Source organism: Pseudorasbora parva, chromosome 8, assembly GCF_024679245.1.
Source record: "Pseudorasbora parva isolate DD20220531a chromosome 8, ASM2467924v1, whole genome shotgun sequence".
Lineage (NCBI taxonomy): Eukaryota > Metazoa > Chordata > Actinopteri > Cypriniformes > Gobionidae > Pseudorasbora > Pseudorasbora parva.
In genome coordinates this window covers 17,441,173-17,466,551 of record NC_090179.1, presented here as the reverse complement: position 1 = coordinate 17,466,551, position 25,379 = coordinate 17,441,173, and the positions used below count along the sequence as shown (strand labels likewise).

The 25,379-nt window shown below is 38.7% G+C and overlaps 1 protein-coding gene across 2 annotated transcripts; it reads left to right on the top strand.

Annotated features, from left to right (window-relative positions):
- Window positions 1-2,808: 2,808 nt before the first annotated feature.
- Window positions 2,809-24,946, top strand: si:ch73-380l3.4 (sialoadhesin). 2 transcript variants are annotated; one of them, XM_067450247.1, is made up of 11 exons: window positions 2,809-2,903; window positions 3,025-3,075; window positions 8,052-8,432; window positions 12,776-13,063; window positions 13,165-13,458; window positions 18,396-18,428; window positions 22,053-22,349; window positions 22,527-22,629; window positions 24,308-24,376; window positions 24,579-24,597; window positions 24,723-24,946. In XM_067450247.1, exons 2-11 carry the CDS (start codon window positions 3,039-3,041, stop codon window positions 24,783-24,785), a joined length of 1,584 nt encoding a protein of 527 aa, XP_067306348.1. In that variant the 5' UTR covers window positions 2,809-2,903; window positions 3,025-3,038; the 3' UTR covers window positions 24,786-24,946. The 2 variants fall into 2 exon arrangements, with proteins under 2 accessions (XP_067306348.1, XP_067306349.1); XM_067450248.1 differs by lacking the exon at window positions 12,776-13,063.
- Window positions 24,947-25,379: the final 433 nt, after the last annotated feature.

Genomic DNA, 25,379 nt, shown 5'->3' with positions numbered 1-25,379 from the left:
AACTGTAATACCTCCGTGTTGCAAACTCCAATCCAGCTCGTTTTTTTTTTCTTTTTTTTTTCTATAGACTGTACTCACAAAGGTATAATGAGAAAAAGATAAACTTAAAAATTCTCTGGAGTTGTCATTCACCCTAATGTTGTTCCACCCCCGTAAGACCTCTGTTCATCTTCTGAGCACAGTTTAAGATATCTTAAATTTAGTCCGAGAGCTTTTCTGTTCCTTCAATGAAAGTGTATTAATAGTATATCTTCCATGTCCAGAAAGGGAATAAAAACATCATTAAAGTAGTCCATTTGTGACATCAGTTGGTTAATTAGAATCTCTTGAAGCATTGGAAATACTTTTTGGTCCAAAAATAACAAAAAACTACGACTTTATTCAGCATTGTCTTCTCTTTGGTTTGTTTTCAATCTTCAAATAAAGATTCGAATGGTTATGAATCAGCGTATTGATTTATGATTTGTGCCAAACTGCTGAAATCACGTGACATTTGCGAATCTTGAATCAATCCGCTGATTCATGGCTATTTGGATCTTTATTTGAGGTTTGAACACAAAAAGGAAGAGAAGACAATGCAGAAAAAAGTCGTAGTTTTTGTTATTTTTGGACCAAAATATATTTTTGATGCTTCAAGAGATTCTAATGAACTAACTGATGTCACATATGGACTACTTTGATGATGTTTTTATTCCCTTTCTGGACATGGACAGTACAGTGTGCATACACTTTCATGAAGGAACAGAAAAGCTTTTGGACTAAATATAAATTATCTTAAACTGTGTTCTGAAGATGAACGGAGGTCTTACGGGTGTGGAATGACATTAGGGTGAGTCATTAATGAAATAAATTTCATTTTTGGGTGAACTAACCCTTTAACTTCCTTGAAGGCAGGTACTCTGTTGAATTTTAAAACTATCATTAACGTTTGGTCATGATATATGTCATCTCAAACTTGCACACGGCATCAACAATATCATTCTCAGCCACTACCACTGTCTGTTTGATGATTGGACTGGTTAAAATTTGATCTGAAAAAAACAGAGAATATAGTGCAATCTCAAAAAATCTTGAACATTTTCAAAAATGAAAATTGAGTGGAAGTACGTAGGAGGGCGAAGCCAGGTTCAAAATACAGTCTGAAAGAGATAAGAAACCGATCATCCACGTGAGCAAGTGTCATAATTAAGGCAGTGGCTATTTGCACCAACCTGTACTGCCATCCCCGTACAGGCCACCAATGTAGCCTCTCCAGTTTGAACCTCTAACAAGGAGGCTAAAGCCCGCAGTCTCTAGCGTCAGTCTCTAGAGCACCTCTTGTGATCAGGGAAGTGAGGTTTATATCCACAGCTCTTAGGGAGCTTTCACTCTTGGTTGAGTTGCCTGAAACAAATCCAGGTTTGATTGCTCCCCCCTCCTCCTGCCCCCATTAGACTGTGTTCACATTATATTATTTGGGTCTTAAACGGGTTGCATTTGCATCATCAAATCAGCAGCTGTTTACCCCGTTGCTTTGTAACGATGGTGAGCGAGAAGGTGGCAACATGAATAGTGTTTCTCACTAAACTTTTATTTTTTGTTTTTGAACCACTGGTTTTGTTATCAAAGCTTCAGTCTGCTGCAAATCTAATGCAGACGCTCTAAAGAATGCTGAAAATGAGTGAAAAACCCATAAACACATTTTTATCAGATCATATGTCATTAATATCAGTTCACTTCCGCAATATAGATTGCGTGCCCATCAGCAGCGAACTGTGACCGGAATTCACATGAACCGAACTCCAAATCACCCTTTTTAAGCTTTTAAACTCGAGTACGGTTTGTGGGTGCGCACCTGAGTTCGGAAGACAGCGTTCACATCATCCAAACCAACCGAACTCTGACGTCAGTCAAACCTGGGTCCGCATCAAACGTGCTAGCAGGACAGCACCCTTACTGGCCTACATTTACATTCCTTCATTTAGCAGATGCTTTTATCCAAAGCGACTTACAACTGAGGAATTATTTGTCATGAATAGGCGAATAATGACAAAAAGTCCCTGAAATAGTTAGTTTTGGATATTGCTTAGAGTAGCATAAGCTAGAATATGGAGGGAATAGAGGATTTTCTTCTTCTTTTTTTATGAGATTAAGTGCTCATGGAAGAGATGAGTTGTCTTTTGAATTTCAGTCAGGGATTCAGCATTCCGGATGGAGGTGGGGAGATAGTTCCATCAGAAATGAACAGTAAACAAAACTGTTCTGGAGAGTGATTTCGTGCCCTTCTCTGGTGGAACCACGAGCCTTCGCTCCTTTGCTGAGTGATAGCCGCTGGTGGGGGTGTAGACTCGTAGGAACGAGTGGTAGTATGCTGGTGCTAAGTTTGTGGTGGATCTGTAAGCAAGTGTCAACGCCTTGAACTTAATGCAAGTTGCAAGTGGTAGCCACTGTAAAGAGATGAAGAGAGGTTTGATATGTGCAATTTTGGGCTTGTTGAAGAAAAGACTTGCTGCTGCATTCTGAATCATTTGAAGCATTTTGATTGCACAGAAGTGCATTGCAGTAGTCAAGCCTAGAAAGGACCAGGGCCTGGACACAAAGCTGTGTTGCATGCTCTGTTAGTAATGGCCTGATCTTCCTGATGTTGTGCAGTGCAAACCTGCTTGACCTCTCTCTCTCTCTCTCTCTCTCTCTCTCTCTCTCTCTCTCTCTCTCTCTCTCTCTCTCTCTCTCTCTCTCTCTCTCTCTCTCTCTCTCTCTACCTCTTTGGTTGAAGGGTGTAAGAGTATAGTTTGCACTTCTTCTTTTTTCAGATCTTTCTTATAAACAGCATTTTTGACTTTTTCCTCACAGTTTCTTGCATTTTGCACTGGGATGACCGTGCCCTTTCAATCTACTTATTTGCAAATCAAACTGCATTAAAGGTAAGAATAAAAAAGATGAGAGTATGTTACATTATATTTAACATGTCCAGGTGATTTTAGGATACTTTGTGATGCATTTGATTTAACTGAAGACTTATGTTGTTTTTTATTTCATCTAAAGTAAAACCCAAGAACATGATGAGACCTCTGCTGGCTCATTTGCTTTTACAAGGTATATCATTTTTGTATTCTTTCTCTGATACAGTATGTTTAATTGATAATTGATAAGGGTGTACAGCATGAAAATATTTCGCTGAAAGTAAATATGTCAAATGTTCTGAGTTCAGTGGCTTTTCTAATGTCAGGTTATTTCGTATTTTTATTTCTGAAGATTTCTTTTGTCTTTTCTTGCGCTACTTTTATAAAATCTAGCTAAATTTCAGGCCTTGCATTTGTAGTGCTTACCCGCACATGATTGATAAAAAAGATTCCTAGCACACTTCATTTCAATTTAAAACAATTTGTGCTAAACACTATAATGCTGGTATCAGATTTGCTCACTTCTTGAGCAAAAGATAGGTAATAAATGTAATATGTCAAGCGATCGCTCTAATCCATATATCCACAACCTATATTTAACTACAGACAGATACAAGGTGCATTCACAGCATTGTAAAAAGTGTTTAAAGTGGGCCAAACCCTCTGAATGTATAACGCAATGTATGTAATACAAGTTCGACTCTATCCAAGCAAAATGCATGCATAATCCTCACATAATATACATGTATGTCTGTGTAATGCTAATGGCCATTCTCCATGCAGTGGGGCATTTTCATTTACTACTCACTTAAAAATGTTGGGTTAAAAATAACCCAACACGTAACCCAACTGTGGGTTGATATAGCACCTACCCAACGTTGGGTTATTTTAACCCAATGCATTGGGTTAAAAAACAGTTGGGTTAAAAGTAACCCAACAGTTGAGTTAAATTTTTATTTTTATTCATGCCATTATTTTAATAAATAAAATACCCATTGTTTTCAAATACAGATTTTTTATTTGTATAAAACAATAAATGTGCTTTAAAATATATATTGTAAATGTCAAACTAAATATTGGGGAGTAAATATTTATTGTAAATATACATAAATGTGTAAATAGTAAATTCAAAATACACAGCACACATAATACACAAAAATGTACATAAGGTAAACATACATAAAAGGTGTATATACAAAACAAAAATTAAAAAATAACACAACAAATATTAAATTAAAAACCTATACAAATATGGACAGAATACACAAATTCATAATATTAAAGTCTTCCAGAAATAAACAACTTTATTAAAAAAATCTACATTGTACACTGTATGCCTTGATGTGTTGTAAACATATGTAGCAAAACAAATACAAATTATGATAATCAAAGTTTTTAATGAGGCAGCAAAATATATATTCAAGTTTGCATGCTACAAAATCTCCCAAATGGGGCAGAGGTCTTTGGATAGTTCATGTCATAAATAAATAAAAAATCTGAAACATACAGCCAGTGCTTGAAATAAGGTCTTCTGTTCAACTGCCTCCACAGTGAAAATGAAAAAAATCAGCGAGGTCTCTTTGTCCCCAAGCATCGTCATGTGGATCCTGGCTTGTCTCACTGTTCAGCTAATGCACCATGTTAGTTCCAACCTTAAAAGAATAAAAAAAAGTTCAGTTTGCTTGCACTGTGACAACATCAGCAGTGTTAAATTACGTCAAAGTTGCAATGAAGCAGTGTTGTACTGAATTAAAGAAATTGTCACTAATTAGTCATTACATCTGCTGTTCATTTTTCACCAATAAACATACTAATCCTCATGCTGTTTCAAACCCGTAAGACTTTGGTTCATCTTCGGAACACAGAAAGGCCTAGAAAGGCAGTAAAGACATGAAAGTAATCCATGTGACTCCAGTAATTCAACCTCAGTTTTATGAAGTGACAAGCGTATATTCTATCCCTTAACCATAATTTACCACTTTATTTACAAAACATTAATCTCAACACGTTCACGAGAGCCCCTAGACGCATGCGTGTTGTGTTGAAAAGAGAGCAAATGTTGTTGTGTTATGTTTTTTTTTTGTGTTGTTGTTGCAAAAAGCACTCGTGTCGCTTCATAAAACTGAGGTTAGACCACTTGAATCCCATGGATTACTTTAAAGCTGTCTGTCCTGGGTCTTAAAGTGGTAGTTGCGTAGGTCGTCAATGGAGGGACAGAAACCTTGCAGATTTCTTTAACATTTGTGTTTCAAAGAACAACGAAAGTCTTACAACGACACGAGGGTAATTCATGAGATAGTTTACCCAAAAATGAAAATGATTCCATGATTTACTCACCCTCAAGCCAGCCTAGGTGTGTATGACATTCTTCTTTCAGACAAATACAATCTGAGTTATATTAATAAATATCCTGGCTCTTCAAAGCTTTATAATGGAAGCCCATAATTTGAAGCCCAAAAATGCATCCATCCATTATAAAAGTGCTTCACACGGCTCCGGAGATTAATAAGAACCCATTGAAGTGAATTGATGGGATTGTGTAAGAAAAATATCCATATTTAACACGTTATAAAGTAAAATATCTAGCTTCCAATGGACCGCATTAAGTATTCAACTTCTGAAAAAAGCGTAACTGCTGTGAGAATAACGTCGGACGTAGCGTAAAAAAACGTAAATGTCGAGACGATTAAGTTGGACGTAGCGTAACCGTTTTGATTTGCGAGAGGCGTTACAGTTTCTTTGTAAGTTGAATAAGGAAGGCTGTCTGTCGAAAATTTGTTATTTTAGTCTATAAAGTTTTAAATATGGATATTTTTCTACAAAAACCCATCGATTCACCTCAGAAGGCCCTTATTAACCTCATGGAGCCTTATGGATTACTTTCATAATGGATCGATGCACTTTTTTTGGGCTTCAAATTTTGACCATTATAATGCTTGGATTAGTCAGGACATTTATTAATAACTGATTGTGTTCGTCTGAAAGAAGAATGTCATATACACCTAGGATGACTTGAGGGTGAGTACATTATGGGATATTTTTTGGGTAAACTATTGGATAATCTATTAACAAGCAAAATCACTAAAGGAAATAATAAATGGATGCATATGAGCAGTGCACTTTATCAAAGCTAATTTGATAGTGTTGCTTTTACTTACAGGCTGATGGGTGAATGTAATTAAGCTTCTCTTCATTTCAGCATATGTTGGACACACCATGTTGTCCATTTGTGAGGTATGGCGATGATGGCAGGATGGGTTTTAAAGGCAATTTCTCCATGATCATCCATGAAAGACAAGTTTAAAGAAAAAGAGAAAAAAACAGTTTTCACCTATACCAAATGTGTGGACCTGATTTCATATGCACTTAGACACAACCAAAACAACTTATTGAAATTAAAACATACTGTATGAAAATGAGAAAAGACAGCTGAAAAAATAATAATAAACTGGTTGTTTCCCAAATAACCTGGTTCTGTAGTAGACCCTGCACTGCACATTGGCCTATCTAATGTTATTCAACTTACCAACTTGTTAGTAGAGACTCCAAACCCGGAAATGTGCGTCAGATAAGGAAGACGTCGAACTTGTGTACTATTGGTGATACTCCAGGACTAGAGTCGAGAACCACTGAGATCCAATCCTTCCTCTGCATTAGAACGAAGCAGGGGGAAAAAATAACCAGAAAAGTAAACTAGTCTTTAAAAAATAATTGTGTACAACTTGTTTCAATATCGTACTCACCTTTAATTAAATGGCAGAGGTTCAACTGTTCTAGTCTTTGCTTCACAAATGAATCCATTGGTCTAAAACACAGGTATATAACACATTTAGTACAACATATTTAAAATAAAGGCAAAAACTGTCATAGCTTCATAAGAAAACGTACTATGGTTGTATGATTTAGCTACTCCTGTAATACGTTTAATAGTAACATGCATAATATATATTCATATGACAACATTCATTATGAATATGGGCCTACCACATTTCTGCCAAATTATCATAGTTGCAGTTTGTGTTAACTTACTACGGTAAAACTAGGTAATTTGTGGGTTGGAAAACATTCTAACTGTTGTGAACTAACGTTAAAATTGTTAGCACAATATTTCAGTTTTCTGCGTCAATGCTGTTGTGAATATCTGCACTCATTCATCTCACAACAGATATTTAGAGTAGTAAGTTATACTGTTGGATATTCGGCGAATTCAAACGCTTCTCCCTGGATCTCACAGCGCTGCTGTGGTGTCGTGTGACCGGGTCTGAGCTCGCGCTGCACGGGCCGAGCTGATAATGCTCCGCGCGGCTTTAGATAGTGATTTCAGACTAGGCATTAGTTACTTACTTTCTGTATCACCGTATTAAGTTTCTAAATAGGTACACTAGAATAATGTTTTTACTTTATTACTGCTAGCGAGCTAACTGGGATAGCTATGGTTTATTTCCAATCTATCTCATTTTTCCAGAGAGCATTAAAGGGATTTTTTTAAATAAAATTCAGTTTTCGACTATATTCAACGTTTCAGTACACAATACATAATGTTATAAGAGTTGTATTCATAAAAAAATGGCATGTCTTACCTTTCATTTCATAATCAGGCTGCAGCAGCGTCTTCTGTTGCCAGTAACTGGACGGTTAAAATTTGAACCGTCACTGGGGAAACCGTATTTAACCCAACGGCCGGGTTATTACTTTAACGATGTTAAAATAACCCAACATTTTGCAAAATAACCCAACATATTGACCCAATATGTGTAACCCAACGGTTGGGTACAAAAAATAACCCAACGTTTTTTAGTGTGTAACATTTTATGATAACACCTAAATTTAGGCATGCTTGAGGGGCAGCAAAGCAAAAATCAAAATCAAAACATAAAGAAAAAAGCAGCTGGTGATGCAGGTATCTGTGAGTGTTCATATTATAGAGTGATTAGGTGTATTCAACTTCAAAATAGATGTTGGAAATAATTCAAACAATTATTTAATTATCAATTATTTGTCCTGTGCATGGAAATAAAAACACAAGTTCCATCATTTTACAGCAGTGAATAAGCAGAAAATATAGAATACAACGAAGAGAAAAGTGTTGTATGTAATTAATATGTTTTTTTTTTTTTTTTTGCTTAATCTTCCACTCAGCCATTAATGTTTTTTTTTTGTTTTTCACAGCTGTTCTGTTGTATGATACTTTAGCATGGGAAGTGAAAATGCCAAAAGACATTCATGGCCTCTGTGGTTCCTGTCTGGTTATACCATGTTCTTTCTCTTACACATCATACCCACCCAAAAACCCACGGAGAGTTGTGTGGTATCAGTGGGTCTCTAAAGGTTATCCTTTAGTTTATGATCCTTTGCATGCAAATGATGTCGTTGCGAAGTTTAGAGGAAAAACTGACCTATATAGTTACTCAAGTGGGGATTGCAGTCTGCTGATCAAAAACCTGGAAAAGGCCCACCATGGAGAGAAATTATATGCATGGATTGACCCTGAAAATGTCGGATTGCGCACCTACAAATTTTATGATGTCACCTCTACAATTCTTGTCAGTGGTATGTAAATATTATTGGAATAATATTATTTCACTGTAATATCTGTGATTGTCTAACTGCACAAAAAAAATGTGTAAAAGCAATTCACTCAGAAATCAATTCTAAATTTAACAAACAATTATAAGAAAATAGCAAGTAACACATTGAATAAAAAATAAATAAATGAAGTAAAACTGAAATCGTCTCGGTTACGTATGTAACCCTCGTTCCCTGAGGAAGGCCTATGATTTTTGGCCTATGATTCACAACAACGTTGACAATTTTCTCAAAACGTTGGGTGCACATACTTTTTTTTTATCATCCTTCAGGATAGGTGATCATTTTAATACTATTGGTGCCAATACTCCAGATTCACAATATTATAGAGGCTATAAACAAATTACTATTGTAGGTGTCTAGAAAAGCGCTATATAAATGTAATGAATTATTATTATTATTATTGTGCCAAACAAGAACTCAAAAAACAACATCAGATGCTCATGGTCTGATGATTTAGTTATCATCAACTGACAACACCTGATGTCACTTTAGCTTTGCTTTCTCAGCCACAACTATTGTGTTTCACAGACACAGTTACAGCAAAAGCCCAACTAAAGAAAACACTTAAACAAACGAACCATAAATATCAACATCTAAACCTCTGTTAATTCTCAGTAAGTGCCTCTGTAGACGTCTGACTCTGACAGAAATAGTCAAAGTGTCTCTTATATCTGTGATTAAGGGCAGCACAGTGTCTCAGTGGGAAACACTGGCTCCTCACAGCAAGAAGATCCTGGATTTATTCCTGAGCCAGAGAGTCTTTCCCTCAGGTCATACGCCCCATTCAGTCAATCTCATGTCAATCTTGAGTACCTATAGAGTAGTATTGCATCCTTCATATCTCCGAAAAGTCTTTAGTTTTATTATATTTATAAAAGAAATATAGGCTGTACCGAGTCTTTCCGGAAAAAAACGAGCGCCTGGAGGCGTATCGTGTTGGCAGAGCTAAAGAATGACGAGCACACACAAAGCGGTGACGTCCTCAAGCTTGGAGAAACCCAAGTATGCTATCGAACCATGTATACTATTGATCGGATTCAGCTAATCAAGAATCAGGCTGAAATAAATTGAACAGGAGAAACAGCAACAGCAGGATGTCTGTCTCTGGTATGTACTGTATTTAGTGGCCTTTCAAAATTTGTGTGTCTTTACTCGCAGTTTATGAGGACATGATTCGGTTTATGGACTATTGTATGCGACTAAACCTTAGCAGTAGCAAGCAAAACGGTTTTGCACGTCAGACTAGTGTAACGTTATACAAAGAACAACAATGGAGTCCGTTAGCGCATTTGAATGACGAAGCACGCGATCGTGTCGTTTACTGATGTTTACTCAGGCGACGAGCCAACTTCATAGACATTTGAAGCAGTTTTACTCACCGGCTGCTTCCAAAACAGGACCGAACCTTTATCGCTGGGACCGCTCTGTCAAAAACACACTTCTTTGGTATGATTTGGTGAAGTCCTGTGACAGCATTGACCATGGAAATCCACGATGTTGTGAAGCTTCCCGTCATTTCTGCGTTCAAATCGGTTCAAATGCAGCGCTGCCTTCCCGGAATGCTGTGCTGAAGTGTTGATATCACCCATAGGAGTAAAGTGGAGCGGGAGCGCGGCGCATCATAAGTGTTCACGGACGAGTGGATCTGCATCTGAGCGAGTGTTTATGGCCGTGTATTTCCTCTCTCGCTCTAGTCACGCGCGTGCACACCCTACCGGGAGAAGAGCCCGTGCGGCCCATACAAGGACCTTCCGTTCTATTAACGTCAAATCGAGCCATACTAGGAAAAAAATCTCCCCGAAATTTGTGAGAAACCGGAAGGAGTATTTTTGACAAAGATATACTCCATCAAATGTCCAGCATTAGTTTTTGAAACTTTGTCTATGTTTAGGATGGGAATCCAAGTCTTTAACAGTGTAAAAAGCTCAGTATGCATGAAACAGCATTTCACCCCCCCCCCCCCCCTTTAATGTGTTAAACACAATAATAAACGTTTCAAATGTTGAATGACTGCTGATTTCTGTATATACAAATAAAAAAATAATAAGAAATCTGTAAAATATTAATCAATCTTATGTAAAAATACAGAAATTTCCTCTTTCAAAATAACGGAAATTAGATGTAATACCAAAATACAAGCAATTCCTGTAAATTTAATAGTCAAAATTTCAATTACAGGAAATATCTTTAAAATAACAGGCATTTCACTGTATAAAGAAAAAACGGGAATATCCTGTAAAAATACAGAACATTACATGTAATTTATACTTTATCTTGACAGATACATACTATTTACAGCTCAGTATTGTTGTAAATTAACAGGATGCAATAATAACAGAGTGTGAATTGTTATTTTTGTTTAAATTATTAAATGGATGCCGTGTTAAAGGGACAATAAAAGCCCGTCCTACACCACTAACCATACCCAATAAATGCTTTTATTATAATTAAACATTTCGTTAGGCACTTTAGTTCCACGTTTAGAACATTTTCCTAATTTTTATTGAAAATAAATGCCGTCCGATGTGATTTGTGATAAGAAAAGAGAGACGAGTGAGCTCGGCAAAAGGCGGATTTGAATCCGGGTTAATAACGTCAAAACAAAGATCCAATAGCCATACTCTTTGCTGATTGTGGCACTAAAGTTGTTGAATTATGAGTGTTTTTTTTTTTTTTTTATATATATATATATATATATATATATATATATATATATATATATATATATATATATATATATATATATTGTTTGGCACAACCAGGCATTGTTAGACAGAGCTAGTGCAAATAGCACTTGCCAACAAGGCACGCTATTTGCACTTGGTTAAAGTGATAGTTTATCCAAAAATGAAAATTTTATGTTTATCTGCTTACTCCAGGACATCCAAGATATAGGTGACTTTGTTTCTTTGGTAGAACACAAAATGAAGATTTTTAACTCCAACCGTTGCAGTCTGTCAGTCGTATAATGCATGTGAATGGTAACATAATCTATGAGAGTAAAAAAAAAAAAATGCAATGACAAATCCAAATTAAACCCTGCGGCTTGTCACGAAACAGTAATTTCCTACGACAAAAAACGAGTGGTTTGTGTGAGAAACTGAACAGTATTTTAATAATTTCTTACCTCTATCACACCACTATGTCCAACAGCTTTCAGTGCACAATCACTTCTGGTGAGGACAATGTACAATGTACACAATCTGGTGTGGATGTCCTGGGGGTAAGAAGATAAAGATCAAATTTTCATTTTTGGGTGAACTATCCCTTTAACCTTTAGTTTTTGTGCAGACCTAGGCTACCAGTGGTTATTCTGCAGTGACATGAGATGATATGAACTAACTTCATAGATCCAGCAGCCATATCACCCTGTAGCCCAAGACTGGTTTCCCACTGAAGCTAAGCAGGGCCGAGCCTGGTCAGTACCTGGATGGGAGACCAACTGGGAAAACCAGGTAGCTGCTGGTAGAGGTGTTAGTGAGGCCAGCAGGGGGTGCTCACCCTGTGGTCTGTGTGGGTCCTAACGCCCCAGTATAGTGATGGGGACACTATACTGACAATGAGCACCGTCCTTTGGATGAGACGTTAAACCGAGGTCCTGACTCTCTGTGGTCATTAAAAATCCCCGGATGTCCTTCGATAAAGAGTAGGGGTGTAACCCCGGCATCCTGGCCAAATTTGCCCACTGGCCTCTGTCCATCATGGCCTCCTAATAATCCCCCTCTCCTGATTGGCTTAATCACTCGGTCTCCTCTCCACCAATCAGCTGGTGTGTGGTGAGCGTTCTGGCGCAAAATGGCTGCCGTCGCATCATCCAAGTGGATGCTGCACATTGGTGGTGGTTGAGGAGATTCCCCCTTCTATGTAAAGCGCTTTGAGTGCCTAGAAAAGCGCTATATAAATGTAATGAATTATTATTATTATTATTATTATTATTATTATTATTAGATCCTCAAAAACTGACCCTTGTTTAAAATAATTTACAAAGTGCCTGAAAAAGGGAAGTTAGTTTTGAGAAAATCTCTAGTTTCATTTGTTTGCAGATGCCATTCTGTCCATCTCATGCAATAAAATTCAGACATTTTAACCGTCTAAATACATTTTTTGCATGTATTTAGTTGTATAATAAAATTTCACTGTACACACACACACACACACACACACACACACACACACACACACACACACATATATATATATATATATATATATATATATATATATATATATATATATATATATATATATATATATATATATATATATGATGAAAATTATAATGTATTATGATAATTGTATTATAGATTATCCACAGCAGCCCAGCATCAATATTTCTGGAGGTGAACAGATGGGTGACATCATCACAGTAGCATGTTCAACTTTCCACACATGTCCATACAGCAAACCAGACATCATTCTGAATGGAATAGAAGGAACTGATCAATTAGACAATGAACATATTAAAGACGGCCTGTGGAAAATAACTCTGACACGCACAGGCGTCGTAAAGAAAGAACGCTTGACTATTGAGTGTTCAGTAAAACATTATGGTGTCAGTAAAGTCACAGCTACACAAATCAAAAGTGCCACATGTGAGTAAACACACATATAAACTGCTTTGTGTGCTATTAGTTATAACTTAAATTTAAATGTCACATTTGGACCTATTACAATGTTTAAGTTTCATTTTCAGGTGTTCATCAAAGAATAACGATTGAGCCTGAACTGGCAGATGTCACAGAAGGTTTTGCAAAGACCTTCACTTGCTCCGTCTATCACTCCTGCCAGAGAGAGACTCCAACCATCACATGGAACTATAAGAACATGCAGGTCTCAACGGGGAGCAAAACACTTTCCGGGGTAGATCGGGTCACCTATTCCATTATAAACTTTCTGGGTGCAAAAGAAGACCATGGGAAGAAACTGATTTGCACTGCAAAATTTTCTGGAAGAAACACTGAAACCCATGTTGTTGTACATGTGCAACGTGAGTAAATTATAAGCAGCATATATGATTTATTAAAGTGCTATCCTATCTTTGAACACAGCAATGTGAATACATTTTTAAGTCATTAGAAACAAGATTTATGAGACAGTTCATAACATGAGATTGTATTGCTGACTATGTTATTTAAATGTTAGTTTGTCAGTAAGATTCTGAGATTTCTGTAATTGCTTATTTAAATAAATAGGAGTTGGTCTCACTCTGTTAAGCTTAAAGTATCACTTTAAAGTAAAAACACTTCAGTATTTACATCACCTGAATAATACGCAAGTGCACGTGCCACCCTATTTTGTAACGGTGTTTAGGCTACATTGTACACCAGTAGTGGCTGGTGCTAAAACAATTTTGGTGGAGTGCAAACAAACTGATTCACAGGACTGCATGTAACTGGTAAATAACCATTTAACAAGTGATATACTAATGTATCATTACTGCATAACTAAAAAACTATGGCAGGCAGGAAGGTCCAAAAATAAGACTAATAACTTGTCTCGGGAAATCACTGACTTACCCACTGAGAGGCCGGCGGTGGATCTGTATAAGTACTTTCCTCACATGGCTGACAACTGACTCACTTTCCTCACACAGCAAATCACTTTCCTCACACAGCGACTTACTTTCCTCACACAGCAAATCACTTTCCTCACACAGCGACTCACTTTCCTCACACGGCGACTGACTTTCCTCACACAGCGACTTACTTTCCTCACACAGCGACTCACTTTCCTCACACAGCGAATCACTTTCCTCACACAGCGAATCACTTTCCTCACACAGCGACTCACTTTCCTCACACAGCGACTCACTTTCCTCACACAGCGAATCACTTTCCTCACACAGCGACTCACTTTCCTCACACGGCGACTGACTTTCCTCACACGGCGACTTACTTTCCTCACACAGCGACTCACTTTCCTCACACAGCGAATCACTTTCCACACACAGCGACTCACTTTCCTCACACAGCGAATCACTTTCCACACACAGCGACTCACTTTCCTCACACGGCGACTGACTTTCCTCACACAGCGACTCACTTTCCTCACACAGCGAATCACTTTCCTCACACAGCGAATCACTTTCCTCACACAGCGACTCACTTTCCTCACACAGCGAATCACTTTCCTCACACAGCGACTCACTTTCCTCCCACAGCGACTGACTTCCTCACACAGCGAATCACGGACTTTCCTCACAAAGCGTCTCACTTTCTTGACTCATGTACAATATTATAATTAAATCTAAAATCGTGTTGTTACCTCTCAAACTTCATTCATCCTATTTTTGTGAGTTTTTTTTTATTTATTTTTTTACAATATATTAAGTTCATCAGAAAAATAATAGCTGCATACAAAACATGACACGTAGTAAGAAAAAAATGATTTAATGTATATAGGGCCTACAATTTAATCATATAATTGTTTAAAAACGGTTGAAATCTCTGCAGCTCAATGAAACAAACTTTCAAACGAATTAAAAGAATTTTTAGAGTTTCCAATACTGACAAAAAGTAAAAAAAAATACACAAAATGTTACTTCTGTAGGCCTATCTGAATAGGCTAAATAAAATAAATGCCATAAAAATCACGATTGCTTGGGCAGGATCTGGCTATACCTGTCAAGTGAAAATCCCAAACATGACGCTTGTTATTAATGCATTGTATTTACATTATTTTATTACGTAGGCCTATACAATAATTTTCACTCAACAAATTAAAAAGTCGGTTGAATCCAAAAAACTCTAAACGAATTTTAGAATTGTTAAGAGGGCAAATAGACCATTTTAAAAAGTTAAACAGGCTACAAAAATAAAACGTTTAGGTTACAGCTATCCGCTGATTTGAAAAAAAATGTTGCAGCGATTTGATGCTTTTGATCGATTAGATGTTATTGAGCTCTGAAACCAGAACAAATATCTTATATTTTTTGTTTGAGTGATCTACATTCATACGTTTTTAGCCTCATCAAACCGCAGCTGGCTTGAATGCAAGGTTAAGGACGTTTTATTGTAGGCTAATAATCTTTTTTTATAAATAGGCTACTAAAATGTTGTACACAGGAAAATTGAGCGGTCCTTTGTCCAAACCCATGGGTTTCGTCATAAAGGCAGTTACAAGCAGTCCTGTTAGACAAACTGTCCTCACCCAGCATGTTCTTCTTATTTCAACACCCGCAGGTGAAGCTGTAGACAAGTTTCCTATCCACCTTTTCCACTCGAATATACATGGAAGCTCGTTTCCGCCCACTAAAAAAAAAAAAAAAAAATAGTAGCCTAATTGCCACTATTTATCTCAGAATTCTGACTTTATAACTCGTAATTGTGAGAAAAAAGCCACAATTCTGACCTTTTTTTAAAATCACAATTGTGAGTTATAAAGTCAGAATTCTGAGATATAAATTCGTGTCTACTGTAATTTTACCTGCGGGTGTTGAAATATTAATCAGAAGATCATGCTGAAGTGGGACAGTTTGTCTGACAGGACTGCTTGTAACTGCCTATATGACGAAGCCCATAGGTTTGGAAAACGGACCGCTTTTTCCTGTGTGCAACATTTGAGTAGCCTATCCATAAAAAAGATTAGGCTATAGCCTACAATAAAATGTTCAGTCATATTGAAACAATCTGTAACGTTAGCCTTAAACATGCATTGAAGACAGCTGCGGTTTGACGAGGCTAAAAACGTATGAATTTAGATCACTCAAACAAAAAATAGAAGTTAATCGATCAAAAGCATCAAATTGCTGCAACATTTTTTTTATCAGAGACAGATGCAGCTGTAACCTAAACGTTTTATTTTTGTATTTTAAATGGTCGATTTGCCCTCTTAACAATTCTAAAATTCGTTTAGAGCTTTTTGGATTCGACCGACTTTTTAATTAGTTTGAGTGAAAATTATTGTAGGCCTACATAATAAAATAATGTTATAAATACAATAGATTAATAACAAGCATCATGTTTGGAATTTTCACTTGACAGGTATAGCCAGATCCTGCCCAAGCAATCGTGATTTTTATGGCATTTATTATTATTATTATTTATTATTTATTATTTATTATTTATTATTATTATTTAGCCTATTCAGATAGGCCTACAGAAGTAACATTTTGTGTATTTTTTTACTTTTTGTCAGTATTGGAAACTCCAAAAGTCTTTTAATTCGTTTGAAGTCTCTATTTGATTCCTTCTGAATCTCTATTGTTTTATTGACAAGCTGCAGAGATTTCAACCATTTTGAAACAATTAGGCTATGATTAAATTGTAGGCCCTATATACATTAAATAATTTTTCTTACTACGTGTCATGTTTTGTGTGTAGTTACATTGTAAAAAAAAAAAAAAAAATGAACAACAGTTTGAGAGGTAACAACACGATTTTAGATTGAATTATAATATTGTATATTGCTGTGTGAGGAAAGTCAGTCGTCCTGCGAGGAAAGTGATTTGCTGTGTGAGGAAAGTCAGTCGCTGTGTGAGGAAAGTGATTCGCTGTGTGAGGAAAGTGAGTCGCCTGCTGCGTGAGGAGAGTCAGTCGGCAGTCATTTGAGGAAAGTACTTATACAGATACCCGCCGGCCTCTCAGAGGGTAAGTCAGTAGTTACTGGATATGGTATAGTGATTTCCCAAGACAAGTTATTAGTCTTATTTTTGGACCTTCCCGCCTGCCATAAAAAACGGAAGTTGAAAATTCAACTGTTGAAGCATGAAATAAGGCTATAAGGATAAGGATATCAATTCACTATTTCATAGAGTTATATAAAGCACAGTATAATAAGCTTGCAAAATCTGTGATCTCCAAAATACTATAAAATAGATCATAAATTCTTCATTTTAATTTTAATGATATTGTATCATATTTGTCAGTTGCAGACATGACTGCAGTATGTCCAATTGAAGAAGAAACACTATATTATTTGTAGTGTATTATTGTAGTGTATTATTGTAGCATTATTTTAGTATAGCAGCCTACATTTAATATTACTTCCACAAATAAACACTTAAAGACTCATATTTTCTTTGAAAAGAGACATGTCCGATGTATAATTAACTATATACCATGTTATCATCTACTGCTACTCAAGCCATTGTGCTTGGACCATTGAATTTTATTTTGTGCTAATCAGTTGTTCCACAAGGTGGCAACACTGGCCTGGGCTATTGTTTGACAGTAGAAAATTAAATTAAAGAGAACAACAACAACAACAACAACAACAGCAAAATACCAGAGACTACAACAACAAAATATGTCCACATTGACAAGCGCTGGTGTGAGGGGTTATGATATAGCCGCAACTTTAGTTTAAAAGAAAACCGATTTTTTTCCGCCGGTCATAATGTCTGGAGATACATTTTACAGACACTTGACAGAGATGCAACTTGCTGTGTAATAATCATTTGATTGAAACTTAATAGTAATTAAAAGATTGATTGATTTAATAATCAATTAAAAAGAATGTATACATGTGTGATATTACGCTGTAGCCACATTGGACCAGGAAGGGTGATTCAGCTGCGGGTGCCATTTTCTAGTCAAACATAGGAAGTTATGCGACACGCGACTCTCACAAATAATTATGGGTATTCTCTAGCCGTTGAGTGTACATCGGTTGTACGCTTGTTATTACTGTGCATTGTGTGATTGAATGAGTGCACTCGATAACATCCACTATGTTTTCAGACACTACAAATTGCTGTCTCCTCAAATAGTGCCCCATAAGGGTATGGGGGAAATTTCAGACATGGGTTTAATGGCACAAATATTTGAAGGAAACTATCGCCCCCTTGAGTATTGAGGATTGTTGCTGCATTCACAACTTAAGGCTCAATTATCACACTTTACTTACATCAAAAACAACCATAAAATAAAAAATAGAGCAACTTTAAAAAGTGTTACTTATTTTTTTCTGCTTATTCTCTTACAGAGTATCAAAAACCAGTCCAGATCCTAAATGAAAGTATGTGGCTTTTCCTTCTTACATTGTGTGTCCACCAAAGCCTATAGATGCTCAGCATCTTGTCATGCTGCTGGCATTTAAAAATATTTGGCACTCCTATTAAAAAAAAAAAAAATGCTGGCTTTGTTGGACTCACAGCTTTAAGCTACTCTCATATTTATACTATTGTTCTACACTCATAGCCCTTTGGATAATAATTAATAATCATTTCAGTTCTGTAATAATTTTAATTAATCCATTGTATGGGTGATATATAATTTTAGCTCATTTCCAATATGAGGCGGACGTGATGCCCATGATCACAGCGTTGACTCATTCCTGTGTGGTAATACCGTGCAGTTTCAACATTGAAAAGGAATATGTCACCGGCCTCCAGATTCTTTGGGTCACCAAAATAGGTGGCTACATGTTCCACACAAATGGACTGGACTGCATTTATATAGCGCTTTTATCCAAAGCGCTTTACATTTTTGCCTCACATTCACCCATTCATACACCGACGGCGATGTCAGCCATGTAAGGCGCCATCAGCTCGTCGGGAGCAGCTGGGGTTAGGTGTCTTGCTCATGGACACTTCGACACTTGGTCAGGTGGAACCGGGGATTGAACCACCAACCTTCTGGTTTGTAGACAACCTACATGAACCACTGAGCCACTGCCGCCCCACACTAATGCAGGCAACATCTTAGAGAACTTCAAAGGCCGCACAAGGTTCCTAAGAAACCCGGATGAGCAGAACTGTACCCTGAGATGGATGATGTGGAAATGCATGACAATGGACCGTTCTGCTTCAGAGCAGAAAAAGAAAACAAAGAGTATGCCAATACTCAATAAGCAAAGCTCCCGAAAGGAGGGCCACCGAGGAGGCCAAGCCCCTCGTGAAGTGATCCCTCACTTCACGGCTATAGTCAATTCCAATTACTGATCATCTGTTTTGCAGCAGGCAGCCCCTTCTTAGATGGGCCAAAACACACCAACAGCTGGTGCAATGTCCTCCACTGTGCTGACCTCTCATAATAAATTCTCAAGGCCCTAACCGGGCAGAGCAGGTGCAGCCTAGCTTCCTCAGCCGTCGTGTGAGGCAGAGGATGAAAAGCCTGAAGAAGCACTGACCTCATTCCCACAGATGGAACCTTGGGCACATAGCCCGGTCTGGGGTGTAAGATGGCTTTCACCCCGCCTGGGGCAAACTCCAGGACAAAAGTTGGCGTCACCGCCAATGCCTGGAGGTCCCCAACTCTCCTCAGAAAAGTGATGGCGAGGAGAAAGGCCACCTTAAGGGTCAGGTTTCTCGCCTCGGCCGACTCCAGTGGCTCAAAGGGGGCCTCAGCTAACCCTTCAAAAACCACTGCCAGATCCCAGGCTGGGACTCTGGAATGAGCCGCAGGCCTCAACCTCCGGGCCCCACGTAGGAACCGTACAACCAAGTGGTGCCTCCCCAATGGTCCAGAATCTATAGGCGAGTGTAAAGCCCCTATGGCAGCCACATACACCTTCAGAGTGGATGGGGTTAGCCCAGCGGAGAAACAGTCCTGGAGGAACCCGTTCTCGACACCAGTTGGAAAAGACATTCCACTTAAGGTTGTACAGTCTCCTCGTAGAGGGAGCTCTAGAGCTGAGAATGGTCTCCACGACATCGGCTGTCAGGCCCTCCCCTAGGTACTGAGCCCCCTCAAGGGGCAGACCCAGAGGTCCCACAGCTCGGGCCTGGGGTAAAAGATCATGCCCCCTGGCTGAGACAGCAGGTCCCTCCTCAGAGGGACCTGCCATGGAAGGCTGTCTAGAAGTGCCACAATGTCGGAGAACCAAACCCGGGTCGGCCACCGGGGTGCAACTAGAAGAAGGCTGATGCCCTCCCGGTGGACCCGCTCCAGAACTCCCGGGAGCAGAGCGATCGGGGGAAATGCATACAGACATAACCTCGGCCACGTCTGTGTCATGGCATCCAGCCCCAGGGGGGCCAGATGCCTGAGGGAGAAACACAGTGGACAGTGGGTCGTCTCTCGAGACGTGAACAGATCCACCTCCACTGGGCCAAACCTCTCGCACATGGCCTCCACCACCTCCGGGTGGAGTCGCCACTCCCCAGGCCTCAGCCCCTGCCTCGACAGGACGTCTGCTCCCTCGATCTGGACCTGGATCTGATGCGCCAACTTGCATAGTGGGCGCGACCTCAGATGACCCCCTGATGATTCAGATATGATACCACAGACATATTGTCAGACCGTATCAGGACATGGGGGCTGTGGAGGTCCGGGAGAAAGCTCCTCAGAGCCTTGTAAACCGCCAACATTTCTAGGCAATTGATGTGCCAAGAAAAATGCTTCTGTTGAGAGGATCTTCCTGCAACATGACGCTCCCAACACTGGCCCTTGGGACAGGAACCCATTCTTCCATATGACGAGGAAACGAAGGCATCTGCGGATTACCCTGATCATATGAAAAGGATTTCCCCTCTCTGTAAACCCCCTGGTTCCCAGCCACCAATGGAGGGGTCTCATGTATAGCAGGCCGAACGGAATCACATTGGACGCTGCTGCCATGAGGCCCAGAAATCTCTGGAACTGCTTCACAGTGCGGCTGTGGCCTAGCTTCATAGCTGAGACTTCCGCCCCTATGGACTCGACATGAGCGGGGGACATTCGAGCCCGCATCGTAGTTGAGTCCCATAAGACTCCCAGGAACGTGGTCCTCTGGTAGGGCGTTAACATGCTTTTTGTGTTCAGTCTCAGCCCCAAGCACCTGAGATGGGAGAGAATGACATCTTGATGCCGAACCACCTTCTCTCGCTACTGGGCCAATATGAGCCAGTCTTCGATATAATTGAGTACACGGATGCCCTGGAGCCTGATCGGGGCCAGCGCTGCATCCATGCACTTGGTGAAGGTGCGGGGGGAAAGAGCTAGGCCAAAAAGAAGAACCCGATACTGGTACGCTCAGAACTGGATCTGACTCACGATGGCTGGAATGGTGAGCATCTTGAACCTGAATCTCCTCAGAGACAGATTCAAGTACCTCAGATCTATTATTGGATGCAACCCCCCATCCTTCTTGGGAACAATGAAGTACCGGCTGTAAAAACCCGACTCCCTGTCTGGCGGAGGAATACGTACTTCCTGTTCAATAACATGCCTCTGGACCTGGGGGACCACGGTCCAGACCACACCGTTGAACTTCGGTGGTGGAACTCTGAACTGCAGTCTGTAACCCCTTCCCACGGTACGCAGGGCCCAAGCCGAAATATTCGAGAGGCATGACCATGCGCCGATATATTCTACTAGTCTCTATTCTCCCCGTCATGGTGACAAACAATAAATAGACAAACAATATGCTCTTCACACAGAGCGCCTCCGCTGAAGAGCAAAAGCTGTCTTTACTATGTGAAGGGGTCCTCTTATAACTTCCGCATATGCCGTCACTTACTACGTCATGACGTAGCACCAATCAGATTGGTGACAGATTTCATTCATGCTTCAGAGACATCACGCCGAGGGCATTCCCCAGAGTGTGGTCATTTGACGACGCAAATTCCCTCGATAAAGGGAACTGCATTTACACCAAGTGTAATTCATTCATCAAATCCCATAACTAATATACTGTTTTGTGCTTCTTGAAATTTTAAAGCATTTCCTGACAAACCTGTGATGTCGTCCCTCCCTGAAGACACCGAGCCCGGGACGCGCATCACCGTCAAATGCTCAGTCAACCACACATGCTCCTCTCACCCTCCCAAAATCAGCTGGAGCGTCCCAACAGTCCAAGAAACTATTAGCCACAATCACATGGGTGGAGGCGTTTGTGAAACAATGTCCGCTGTGACCTTCATTCCAACTGGAAATGAAGAGAAAGAGGAAATTGTCTGCAGTGCCAAATTTTGGGGTGATAAAACACAGAACAGTACTGCCTCACTGATTGTTAAGAGTAAGTACAGACTGATACAGTTACAATAAGTTTTTTTTAGGACCTTTTCTTGAGATTTCTGTAAATCCGATTTGCTTTTTGCATTGGTCTGTTTTTTATTATGACTGGACAAAAATAACCTGAAGTTTATGATGTGATATGTGACTAATAATCCTTTCAACAATAATTTTATCATAGGAGTTCAAGGGGTTGGATTTGAGCCATATGTCATTGCTTCTTCACTTATCTTCATCCTCATTTGCATACTTACTGGAGTCTTCATATATAAAAGGCGACACAGGTTTGTATGTTTTTTTTTTTTGCAAATACTAATCCTTCAGAAAATCTGTGTTTAAAATATCTATCTCAAACTGACTAGTGCCATCCTGAGGTCAAAATTGCATTGCTTCTTTTTGTAATTTCTTCCTAGATAATTTATCAGATTATCGCCAAACGTGGGTTAGATAATATTTAGATAGTGCTGCTCAAAAATTGAAATAAATATTTTAGACCGTAACAGCAAGGATGACAAACATAAAGTGAAGCTGTATCTCACTTTTGCATCGTCCTTATTGATTGCAGACAGCATTGTCGTGAAATGCAAGGGTCAGAAACACAATCCGAACAAAGGTATGTGTAACGGAGGCCAACGAGTAGTCACTGTGCAAGTAAACCTCACTCCTCTGTCCTCAAAAGACGCTCTAGTGACTGACACTAGAGGTTGCATCCTTTAGGCCGGGGACACACTGCAAGCATGCCGTGAGTGTCTCGGCTGCATGGCGTGTCCATTTTTATTTTGGCTCCCATGTTAACCGGTTAGAGCACGCAGTGTGCCTGCGTGACACGGGCGCTCGGCGTGCATGCTTCAAATAGAAGAGACGCCTATTTTTCACGCGACACGCGAGCGTGTTGGAAGCGTTTCTAGGCAAAACAGAATAGGAAATGATGTTTATATGTCATTTTGACACGAATACATATTAATAAATTACATTTTCAGCTTTGAAAGTCTATAGGTTAACATAAAGGCAGATATAGGCCTAATTGTAATAATAAAAAACAACATAATTATCTATTTTGAAATACTAAACCTGTCAATATAGAACAAAATGTTCTGTAGCCTATTTTGAAATCAATACCATAGATATGTATGGTCAATAGGCTACTGCCGACGTTGTCTTTGCTGTATCAATAGGCAATATATTTATATTTAACATGAAGTATAGGACTTTGTTACTTTCCTTTGGGACTTTCCTGTACATTAATAGCAGCAGCAACGCCGCGTCAAACACGACTCTGGTGTGCAAAGACAGAGAAAACGCCACGCTCACGCCACGCTTGCAGTGTGTCTCCGGCCTTAGCCTCATTGTTAGAGCATCCGACTTTCATGCCAGTGGACCCAAGTTTGAGTCCCGCTTGGTATGGGCAGTTCGAACAGGAGAGGTTATATATATATAGAATATTATACTTCAATGTTCGCTTCTTAATTAATGTCCGTAAAAACGGACATGCCACGCAGCCAAGACACTCACGGCATGCTTGCAGTGTGTCCCCGGCCTAAAGGATGCAACCTTAACCTTTGAATTTATGTAATAAAATGCTCCAATTTGACAGTTTTATTTTCTCTTTTTATTGCAATCACCCAGAAACAATGCAAATCTGAGAGCACATTACAAGTCAGTATTGTATTCTTAAAATGAAGAAGTTTTCCGTGAATGTTTCTAATAAAATAAAAGGTAATTAACTTTAACAAATGTACTGGTACACATTGATTCAGTTATGATTAGTACATTTTTAACATATCAGTTTGATATCACCACAGTGTTGACACATTTGAAAAAAATGTTTACAGTTGTATTGGTACACTGAACCATTTAATTTCCATCATTTGTTTTACATAACTACTTATCTTCATACAATTCACAGCCTCACACATTCTTGCTTCTACACAACACTCACTGATTAAAATTATCTTTTCACAGGCCAAACAACGCATGTACAGTGTCAGGAAACAAGCCTTTCTCCAAACCTCATATTCCATCACCAAAGAGGTACATGGAATTTGTCTTTCAAGGTCTAAACCCATTACCCAGCATGTTATTTAGCAAAGTTATACTATTCAGTATATGAGCAGAGTGTCATTATAAAAGTTCACATACCACTTTAATATTCCTTTAACTTAACAGTTGCCATGATGGAAGCAAATATAAATGTTTTTTTTTTGTGTCCTTTTCTTTTCACTATCAACCTCAGTGAGCCAAAATCCGACTCAGTGAGTATATTATTTTTGTGTGAAAACATGTTCAAATTCTAATATTTCAAAATCTGCCCTAAAATAAGTTATTGATTTCTGTCTTTTTTCCTTTTCTTTTTTTTTTCTTCAAATATTACATTAAGGGTTACAATTATGAGGCTGATTACGCCAACATGGAAGAACTCAACGTGTACGGAAATGTCTGATGATAATGTACAAAACAAGGTTAAACAGTGTGTTTTGTTGTTGTTTTTTGCTCAAAATAAGTGGAGCAGATTGTATACTTTTAGAAATATAATCACTGTCTGTTTTTTGAGTCAGTAGCATGTACGGACTTCATTGATTTTCTTAATGCTTTGTCTCTGCTCAACTCTGTCATGTATCAATGCTTTCCAGCATGTTTGTCTGAGAACATAACCATAAATAAATATAAAATGAATCAGAAAGTGTTTTACAATCTAGCATTAGATGATTTATTTGCTTAAATTAACAGAGAGAGAAGAGTCTCATTCTAGAATTTGTGTAGCAAAAGTCTATAGTGCAGGATGAGTCATCTCTATCTAGAGAAGCATCACTTGTTATATGTATATCATCAGAAAAATCATCTGATGTGTTCTCTAAATAACTAATTTGCATTTGTTCTGGACATTGATAGACCAAAGATCACTGCAAGTGTTGATGGCATCATTATCTTTTTATAGCTGCTAACTTCCTCTACAGAAACTAACACTGCTTGCTTGCACAAAAAATAGCTGAATGAATTTGCAACATATAACATATATCAACCAGCAGCCATATCA

Excerpts from the sequence above, each read along its gene's own strand:
- si:ch73-380l3.4 (XM_067450247.1), top strand. The coding sequence starts at position 3,039 with ATGATGAGACCTCTGCTGGCTCATTTGCTTTTACAAG. Across the intron at positions 13,459-18,395 it reads TGTTGTTGTACATGTGCAAC|AGTATCAAAAACCAGTCCAG; the intron begins GTGAGTAAATTA and ends ATTCTCTTACAG. Across the intron at positions 22,630-24,307 it reads ATATATAAAAGGCGACACAG|GCCAAACAACGCATGTACAG; the intron begins GTTTGTATGTTT and ends ATCTTTTCACAG.